At 40.3% G+C, this 10,436-nt stretch overlaps 2 protein-coding genes and 1 pseudogene across 2 annotated transcripts; 2 read left to right on the top strand and 1 right to left on the bottom strand.

Annotated features, from left to right (window-relative positions):
• Positions 1-1,004: 1,004 nt before the first annotated feature.
• Positions 1,005-3,775, top strand: LOC108847868 (receptor like protein kinase S.2). Its single transcript, XM_018621227.2, has one exon. It carries the CDS (start codon positions 1,089-1,091, stop codon positions 3,657-3,659), a length of 2,571 nt encoding a protein of 856 aa, XP_018476729.1. The 5' UTR covers positions 1,005-1,088; the 3' UTR covers positions 3,660-3,775.
• On the top strand, positions 3,772-6,067 carry LOC130509154 (uncharacterized; annotated as a pseudogene).
• Positions 6,068-6,760: 693 nt separating this feature from the next.
• Positions 6,761-9,897, bottom strand: LOC108844550 (receptor like protein 26-like). Its single transcript, XM_018617820.2, has one exon. The coding sequence runs from the start codon at positions 9,308-9,310 to the stop codon at positions 6,932-6,934; it is 2,379 nt and encodes a 792-aa protein (XP_018473322.2). The 5' UTR covers positions 9,311-9,897; the 3' UTR covers positions 6,761-6,931.
• Between the last annotated feature and the right edge of the window lie 539 nt (positions 9,898-10,436).

The raw sequence follows: 10,436 nt of genomic DNA, 5'->3' as shown, positions 1-10,436 counted from the left end.
GATATTCGAGATCACAACAAGGGAATCGATCTCAAGACCTACATGGATGAAATTAACTACTATAATCTATAACACAGCTTATAACAGTCAAATGTGATAATAGTTGGATCGCCTGCATATACCATCAAAGTCAGTCGCAGGTTAAGAAAAATCATGGATCAAAGGTTCTTAATGTGATGACAGTTAGAAAGTTGAATTCAAGTGTAGCATTATGCTCGAGGAGAACGAATTCTCTACTAGTTGAATGTTGTGACATGTTTTGTTTGGCAGACCTCAAAAGTATCTGAATCTTTAGAACTCCACAAAAGCTTACTATATCTCATTGCCTTGTACTTGACTCATACAATAATAGCTCTATTAAAAATGGCATCTCTACTAAAGTTGTTAATATTTGTTGTCCTTGGTATTTCGTGTTAAAATTCCAACCTAAAACTAGCGCGTAATTTTATTTTTTGCTAAAGGTAGCGCGTACTGCTTTCAAACTCATTACACGTTCTTGAACCAAAAAAAAGAAGTTTATTTAAAATTTATATTACAAAATAAAACAAAAGAAACAAATAGAGGAAGACAAATTTAGACCGTCAATATTCTTCTCGACGACACGCTTAAAAGTTTGAAGAGGTCTTCTTCGGTCGCAGTTTTCTCAATACATAAATAAAACTTAAGTTTATTTCTGTATATATAGAACATTTTCTCAAAATCTCGAGGTTTTTTCTCACTAAAAACTCAACTACACCTACAAATTAAAATAAAGGAACTTTATACGAAAGAGATTGTGAATACTTGGCCATGACACATCACCTTAAATGACCAAACCCGATCTATGGTTTTGCTAATTTCAAACCACGCAAACCTAATCTTGTTGAAATTAATGCCACCAATATTCAAGAGAAAATAATAATATATACCTTTTTGAAACATTATATTAAATTTTCCACAACACACCTATATATCATATCAGTCATGCTGGCAAAAATCCATCATTAAATTTTGGACGGTCAAAGAAATCTAATAGATCGCCACATATATGTTTATAAAGCACATCATATCATAAACTCAATTCACATTTGATATCATTACACGTACACATGGCGCCAATGTCAGTGGACCGTCTCTGTTTCGTATTACCCGCGGAATCCGGCGAGTTAAAGCCCTCCATAAAGACGCCGGCGATGGTTGAGGAGACAAAGGAAGAGGAGAAGAAGACTCGTGACTGTGGACGTCAAGTCGTAAGTCTGGTCGGAGATCTATTCCGGCGATTACACAGCTCCAAGTTGGTGAAAAGCTTGAATCTTTGTATCAGCGAGAGACATAAAGACTCCAACTTTCCAGAGATTAACGATAAACCCTTCACTGACATGGAAGGTGTTCAGCTCTCCGACAAGATCGGTGCCGAGAACCCGAGAATCTTCGGATACTCCGAGCTCTACATCGGCTCTAACGGTTTCAGCGACGAGCTGATCCTCGGAAGCGGCGGATTCGGCCGGGTCTACAAGGCGGTGCTGCCTAGCGACGGAACCACCGTGGCTGTGAAATGCTTGGCGGAGAAAAAAGGAGAGCAGTTCGAGAAAACGTTCGCGGCGGAGCTCGTCGCCGTAGCTCAGCTCCGGCACCGGAATCTAGTGAAACTGAGAGGGTGGTGTCTAAACGACGACGAATTGCTTCTGGTTTACGACTACATGCCTAACCGGAGCTTAGACCGGGTGCTTTTCCGTAGACCGGAGATGAACTCTAAATTCAAACCGCTGGATTGGGACCGGAGGGGTAAAATCGTAAAAGGACTCGCCGCGGCTTTGTTCTACCTCCACGAGCAGTTAGAGACGCAGATCATTCACCGAGACGTCAAAACGAGCAACGTGATGCTTGACTCCGAGTTCAACGCTCGGCTCGGAGACTTCGGCTTGGCTCGGTGGCTAGAGCACGAGGTGGAAGAGCCTGACCTCGATCCGAGTTACGACTCGGTCTCCTCCTTCAGAAACCACCAGTTCCGAGTCGCCGACTCGACTCGGATCGGCGGGACCATCGGGTACCTACCTCCGGAGAGTTTCCGCCGGAAGAAAACCGTCGCCACCGCTAAAACCGACGTGTTCAGCTTCGGCGTCGTGCTGCTGGAGGTCGTCTCCGGGAGACGCGCCGTGGACCTCTCGTTCCCGGAGGACAGGATCGTCTTGCTCGACTGGGTTCGGAGGTTATCCGATGACCGGAAAATACTCGCCGCCGGCGACTCTCGGCTGCCGAGAGGCTCTTACGCCGTCTCCGACATGAAGAGGATGATTCATCTCGCTCTCCTCTGCTCCTTGAACAGCCCGCATCTTCGTCCCAACATGAAATGGGTGATCGGAGCACTTTCCGGCGAATTCTCCGGTGACTTGCCGGCGTTACCTTCATTCAAAAGCCATCCTCTTTACATTCCTTTATCCTCTCTAAAATCAACCTCAACGTCGGCGACTACAACGACGACCACCGCGACGACGACGAACCCTACCACCTCCACGACGAGTTTAAACGCGTCTTCCGAGTCAACACCGTCGTCAGATTACGTCACTGCCCTCGAGGACTCTATTTACCAGACGGCGGAGACGGGAGAGAATCGTTATTTTACTAACAACAGCCGTCGGATGATGTCATCCAAGTCTTTCGTGTTGGACACGCCAAGGGAGATCTCGTACAACGACATCGTCTTAGCCACTGATAACTTCTCTGACGCGCGTCGTGTGGCTGAGGTTGATTTCGGTACGGCTTATTACGGTTTGCTAAACCGGGATCAGAAAATTGTGGTGAAACGTCTCGGTATGACGAAATGTCCCGCGCTAGTGACACGGTTCTCCACCGAGCTGCTCAACCTAGGCCGGCTTCGACACCGTAACCTTGTCATGCTCCGAGGCTGGTGCACGGAGCACGGCGAAATGCTTGTTGTGTATGATTACTCGGCGAACCGGAAGCTGAGCCATCTTCTCTTCCACAGCGAGATGCCTGGGAACATGGTTTTGCGATGGAAAACCCGGTACAACGTGATTAAATCGCTTGCTTGCGCGATACGTTACCTCCACGAGGAATGGGACGAGCAGGTTGTTCACCGGAACATAACTTCTTCAACAATCTTTCTCGACAGAGACATGAATCCGCGGCTATGTGGATTCGCATTGGCCGAGTTCTTATCTAGGAACGATCAGGCACATCAAGCTGCCAAGAAGAAGGGCTCAGCGCAAGGGATTTTTGGTTATATGGCACCTGAATACATGGAGTCCGGCGAGGCAACGACCGCAGCTGATGTCTACAGCTTTGGCATGGTGATACTTGAGATGGTTACGGGCCAGCCCGCGGTGGACTATACGAGGAAAAAGGAAGACGCTCTTTTGGTGTTGAGAATCCGTGACTTGGTTGGTAACAAGAAAAAACCATTGGAGGAGATTGCGGATGTACATCTAGATGATGAGTACGAGAGGCGAGAGATGGCCAGGGTATTGAGGTTGGGGTTGGTTTGCACGAGGACCGATCCAAAGCTAAGACCTAGCATTAGCCAAGTGGTGTGTACATTGGATGGAAGTGAGAGGTTTTTCAAAGAGGAAGGGGGAAAGGAAGGTGACGTGAGCCGCAAGGAGATGTATGATTCGTCTATGTTGATGGTTAGACAAATGCAGGCGCTAGGGATTCATTGAGTTATGTTTAGTGAAGTAAATGTTAGTAATGGTTATGTAATATATATAGTTTTGCTTATTATGTAAAGAAGATTTTATGTTAAATAGTATATTGGTCAAATTTCATAATTCGGATCCTTCACCTCGTTTGGAATATTGTAAGCTTATCCGCAACAAGATATCCTCCCTCAACTACACCGCCAATACTCGTCTACATGAACTTCTTGAATGTCTGCAGCGTCTCATAATCAATACTGTTTTTGAGGTATGCACAACTCTGTTTTTGAGCTATGTTTTTAACATTAGTTATCATTTTGTTTGAATAAATGACCAATATATTTGAGTCAGACGATATGTTGCTATGTTAGTGATATGTCTTTAGTCCATTGGTTTGACCAAATGATTAATTAGTGATTTCAAATTCAAAAGGTTTAGAGTTGGTTTTCCAGAAATGCTATATCTTTTTAAAATAAATTAATTGAGGCAAAATTACAAAAAAGAAGCTCAACCATGATGCAAATAATTTATTTTAAGGGTGATGTAGATAAATTTAAATTATATTGAATTATTATAAAATGAAAATTGCATTATAGTCTATCTCAAAAATTTGTACATAAATGAAATATATCATTGGCATATATGGTGACCAAAGGATGCTCACTAAATTTTCAATATCAATAGCTTAAGAACCGCATATGGAATATGAGTGTGCATATATTGAATCTTAACAGGAAAATCGATGGCTAGGCAATATGAGTTTATAACTCTATTAACAACAACAAAAAAAAAAAGACCTTTCAAAGAGAAGCTTATCATGCTTTTCTTTGTGTTTTATGGTTTTATGTATCATTTTATCTATGTTATTTGTTGTGTTTCATTATTATGTGTGTATTTGTATAATATGTTTACAGTATAATTAATAAAGTTCTGTTGTTGAAAAAAGAAACAAAAAAATTAACAGGACAGCTGTAACTCAACAACAAAGATAACAAGATCGAGCGTTGTCGTTTGATCGTAATCTTGTTACCGTTGAAATATCGTACCTGACGCATTTACCCCTTTGAAGCAAAGTAAAAAAATGGAAATACCGTAACCGTCTCAATATGACGGCGTCGTTTTCACGCAACTTCGGACTCTTTGTTAGATGAAACACGAGTGTAATTGCTTGGGATCAACGGAAGTTTCTGTAATTTCCTTTTTTAGGGGTCTCTACACTCGAGGGTTCTATATAAACTATCTGGAGCTCACTATTGTTGATTTTCCATATTCTGATCTCTATCGTTGATTTCCAAAATCAAAACCCTAGCTACTTCTCTTCTCTTACATTCTCTAGGAAAGAAAAGCACCTGACCAATAAGATGACGAAGGTTGCAATTGCAACGGAGGAGATGTCCGATCTTCGTCGTTTGTGTTCCATAGCAATCAGAGCCGCGAATTCGCAGACCATCGATGGTGCTGATCGATGTTTTGATATACTTTGTTACTTGAAGAAATTGAGTTTCTGCGCAAAGGATCTTGTCCGCGTGTCTAAAGAGATATCTCTTTTGGCTATTCTCAAAGATCATAGAAACCCTAAAATCAGTACGGAAGCTAAAGCCTTGTTCCTCTCCTGGATGAGAACTCTTTATTCCAGAGACCCTTCTACTTCCAACAACACGAGGCTCGTTAAGAAGACTCCTGCAGCAGATCTTGTTGCGAAAGTGTGTCCAGATTTGAAGAAGAAGATAGTTAAAAGATCTGTGACTGCTCGTGGTATTGCAGCAGAGACTAAGAAAACGACGGCAGATCAGAGGTCTAGGGTTCTTGAAGTGTGTCACAAGAAACAATATAATCTGAACAAGGCTGGTGTTTTGGCAGCGAAGAAACCAATACAGAAGAAGAAGCAACCTGCTGCTCTACCTGAAAACCCTAGATCGGTGGCTCATGAAGCGGTAGCGATTAAGAAGCAAGAGTCTGGTCCAGCGGCCGTGAAGAAGAACTCAAGAGAGATGTTGGAGCTGTTTGAAATAGCTGAGAAATCTGCAGATAAGGCTAGTGCAAAGGGAATTCTCCTGTCTACAAAAGAGACATCGATCTGCGTAGACACACTCTCTTTGCTCAAAGACGAATTCACCATCAGCTCAACGGCTCCGGAAACGAAGAGGATCATGAAGAAGCTTTCCTATCTTACAAAGCACAAGGACCGCAAAATCTGCCATTCCGCAACATCACTTCTTCAACATTGGAGGCAGAGTATATAAGAGATCAGCAACAGAGAGATGTCCTTAAAACTCAAGGCTAGTAGTGTTACCAGAGAATCTGCAAAAGAAGAAACTAGTTGACTTCAAGTCGTTGATTGTTTATTATTCTTCCATAGATTACACTAATGTTGTCACACCAGTTTAAATTTTCCATTACTCAAGGAATGTTGTGAGTTGTAAATATATAAGGCAAACCTTTTTTTTTGCAATCTCTCTGTGTATTGTTCAAGTGAAGTGTATTTTTTTATGAATACATGACGAAGTTGAATATTGAAATGTAAATTTGTTTTTAGTTGTAACTGAGAGAGAGTACAAGTTAGTGCTTGAGAAAGTTTTCATTGTTTCTTGACTTTTTCCAATTTTACACATTCTTCTGTGGTCTAAATAATTGGCAATTGCTAATTTGCTATAAATATTTCCTCTGGTTCTCTGTTCAACCACACATGAAAGCCATAGATAAATAGCTATATCTATAACTACTGACTAACTGACAACGTTGATTGTTAATCCTGACACAAAGTAGTAAAGAATGTTGAAGTATGTTCTCAGTCTCTCAACTGAACGTTTGTTTGTATGTTCGTTTCATGAGATTAGAGTTTGATCTATGAAGACTGGTTTCAGTTATGATCGAAAGATAACACTTGAGAATATCAATTCCAAATTGTGGAGCAGATTGCTATGTTTAGTAAGTCCATATATTATCATGTAGGATTGCTGAACTGATTCAAATCAGTGCTTAGTTGTAACACTTACACTTAATATAATATAGTCTGGGGTTATAGTCTTATAATCTTACAATCTCTGACTCTTATTTTCATTTGATCCATTTTCTTGTAAAATACGATGCCTTCCGTAAGAAACTTAGCTCAAATTATTTCAAAATACCACAGAAACAGTGTATAATAAGCCTTTTCAGAACATCATCCGCCAATAAAGAGATTCCATGTGAGAGAACATAGGATACATAAACTGGTAAGCCCTCTTTCTTACATCCCTAACAAATTATCAACACACTACTTTCTACACTATTCTTATTATTCACATAATACTTTTCTACATCACTCTCTTATTATTGAAACTGTCACATCTTGAATCGAGAGACATAAACAAGCTTACTGGATCCACTTCCTTGTGATTATCCGGACCAACTATCTTAACAAACCACTTTGTCTTGTATGAAGCAATAACGTGAGCTATTAATAATCCAAACAAGAATCCAGGACCATACCCTATAACCACTGCTTTCCAGTTTAAGACTCCTTCCTCTTCTTCTTTGTCTTCTTCCATAGGCTGTTGTGTTGGTGGCGAAAGGCAATTTCCTTGGAGAGGAAGACCACACAGACCTTCATTGCCTTCAAATGATGTCTCAGCTTGCCCACTAAACTGTGGTCCTTGTGGTATTTCACCTGTGAGCTGGTTATGAGCCACACTTACATACGCCAAGAACGAGAGGCTCCCGAGTTCTCTAGGAATACTCCCTGATAACTGATTTCTTGACAGGTCTAGTGACTCGAGCTCCGAAACACTTGCCAAAGACAGAGGAATATGGCCTATGAAGGCGTTGTTTGATAGGTTAAGCGCAATCAATGCTTTCAAAAGACCAATGGATTCAGGAATATGTCCTTCGAGTTTGTTTCCGGAGAAATCAATGGTGCTGTAGGAAGTAAGGACATTCCCCTGCTCCATGAACAGACCTTTGTACTGCAAATCCAAAGTATCTACATAGCTATAATAAGCATTCTTGTAGTCTCCCATATATATACTCCCATCTTCATTTATCTTTACTGATGATGCTTTCCAGTTAACAAAGTAGTTTGTTGGCAGGCTCCCTGTGAATCTGTTATCCGATAGTTCAAGTATATGTAGCTCGGGAAACGCGAGGGGACCTTGATCAGGAGGAGAGAGCTGGCCAAAGAATCTGTTTGAGCGGAGAGTGAAGACTTTCAGATTTGGTAGAGCTTTAAGCCAGAAAGGAAACGTGTCTTCAATTATGTTGTTGTCAACACTTAGAAACCTCAGAAAGGAGCAGTTCAAAAGCGATCTTGGGAGCTTCCCCGTTAGTCTATTGAAGCCAACGTCAAGCGTCTGCGTCAAAGCACCACTGTGGAACTCGTCAGGTATGCTTCCATCTAAGCTGTTCTTCCTGAGATTCACTATCTTTAAGTTACTCAAACATTGAGGTATCGGACCGGTGAAGTTGTTGTAGGATAGATCAAGAACTCTGAGAGAGCTTCGGTTGCAAACTTGGAGAGGTATGTTCCCTGTGAAACTATTGTTCCACGCTGACAAGTAGATGATATTAGTTGGTGGAACAGGAAACTCTCCTGTCATGGAGTTATACGCAATATCTACTAACTGCACTGATGAGTTAAGTAAAACTTCTGAAGAACCTTCAAGTCCGGTGAAAGAGTTGTTAACAAGACTCACTATGCTGAGACGAGGAAACTTCCAGAGCCACTCAGGCACTTTCCCTTTGATTCTGTTGTTGGAAATGTCTAGATGATGCAAGTTTTGAAGGGTCTTTAGCATGTTTGGGAACTCGAGAATGTCACATCCTGACAAAACAAGACTCTCTAAACTCGGTGGGATGTCTGAACCTGAACTTAAACCGGCTGGTAACAACCTGTTTTTAGAAATATCAAGGATCAACAAAGCTTTGAGAGAGGAGAAGATGCGCAAGTCCACTGGATAACTGATGTTTAGGGAGGAAAGCTCGAGGTACTCTAGGTTGATGAGGTTTGAGATGGGCTTTAGGATATGTCCCTCAAATTGGTTTTCCCCAAGGGACAAATACACTAGTCTAGATGAAGAGTTGGGAACTTCAATATGACCATTGAGATGATTCTTTCTCAAATTAAGATGAGACAAGAAGGGCATAGTGAGAAGTAAATCAAAAGGTATGGCTCCTAAGAATTGATTATCAGAAAGGTCTAGAACCGAGAGGTTGGTGAGAGTTCTCAGAAATGGGAAACTACCAGTGAGCTCGTTGTGTGAAAGGTTTAAATGGGTAAGAGATATTAACTTACTAAATGAGGAAGGGATTTGACCAGTGAAGCTACTAGAGGCAAGAGACAAGACCTCTAACCGGTTGAGATTGCTGAACTCAGATGGCAGTGAAGAGGAAGCGAAGTTGTTGTGAGAGAGGTTAAGGTAACGAAGATGATGCAACTCAAAGAGGCTACTGTTGGGTTTTAGAATCCCGGTGAAGCAACCAGTTGGGAGCTGTAGCTTCGTGACCGCACCAGTGGCGTCATCGCACTGGACTCCGTTTAGATAGTCACTGCGGTTGCAACCGGCGGATTCAAACTCGTTCTTGAATTTCATTAGAGCTTGGATCTGGTCGGGACGACAAGTAAGAGCATTGATCATCAAGAAGCTTGAAGTAAACAAGAGTAAAGAGAGAAAATGTAAACGCAAACACGATGGTGGCATCGTGTTGGTGATTGAAAGAGTTTTTGAGGAAATGATTAAACCAAAAAGACATGTAAAAAGACTTCTTATATGGGGTTTCAACAGATAACTGAAAAAGAAATTCGTACTAATAATAAATGTGTTGGGGTCTAAATGCACGTGGTATGTCTACGAGTCTGCAAAGTTGATGAAGTAAATCCCACGTGGACATCTTTGTTACTCTTGCATGTCTCTTAAGATTGGATCTTCACCTAAAAACATTTGACATTTGACTTTGGAGTTAAAGAGGGTTGAATCACCAGTAGTACGTTCTCACAAACTTAGCTACCAGACAAATCAGCATACGCACATTATATCAGATAATATGTTATTAATCCGATGATCATCCGTTATGTTCTTTTCAACTGTTGTCTTTGCGAAAGAAGTTTGGTAGATGTCTCATAGAAAAAAATTGTGGTATAACCATATTAGAAAAAAAAATTAAGAATATGTCCATGGTATTTCGTCAAAATAAATATGTCCATGGTATAGAAATCATATCTTTTTGGTCTAAATGTTAAGATAGGAATCATATATTTTTACCTCATAGATAGACATTGAAATTTTCCGTAACGCGTGAGCGATTAAAGGCCACATACAACAGCTGATATTATTCTATTTATATAGTTTTTATATAGAATAGATATTTCAAACAGAAATGCAACAATAAAAATAATTTAACTTTCTTAACACTATATATTTGTAGTGTTTAATGTAATAAATACAGTGTCTAATATAAAAGAACATATTTGTTCATAAGACATGTTATAGTGTATGATATAGCATATTAAAAAGCATATTTGATTGATATAATACAAATTAAAACAATTTGCTGATGACCATGTAGTATAGTACGTAGAAGTAAATACAATCTTATTTTAGGTTTTTTAAATAAAATAAAATAAAATAATATATTATTTGAACATTACGTATGAGAGAAATTGAAATAAAAAATAGAGAAAAAGAGAAAAAAGAGAGTGAGGGGGAGAATGACCGATGGAAATTAGGTAGATAAACAGAGGGACAGATAGAGCAAAGAAATATTGTACAATTACAAGCCTATTTTATGTAGTAAAAATAGAATATAAGTATACAATTTATAAGTATG

This window comes from Raphanus sativus, chromosome 3 (assembly GCF_000801105.2).
Source record: "Raphanus sativus cultivar WK10039 chromosome 3, ASM80110v3, whole genome shotgun sequence".
Lineage (NCBI taxonomy): Eukaryota > Viridiplantae > Streptophyta > Magnoliopsida > Brassicales > Brassicaceae > Raphanus > Raphanus sativus.
This window is presented reverse-complemented; position numbering and strand designations above follow the sequence as displayed.

Bases quoted from the DNA above. Each gene is read 5' to 3' on its own strand.
- LOC108847868 (XM_018621227.2), top strand. From the start codon at position 1,089: ATGGCGCCAATGTCAGTGGACCGTCTCTGTTTCGTATTACCCGCGGAA.
- LOC108844550 (XM_018617820.2), bottom strand. From the start codon at position 9,310: ATGCCACCATCGTGTTTGCGTTTACATTTTCTCTCTTTACTCTTGTTT.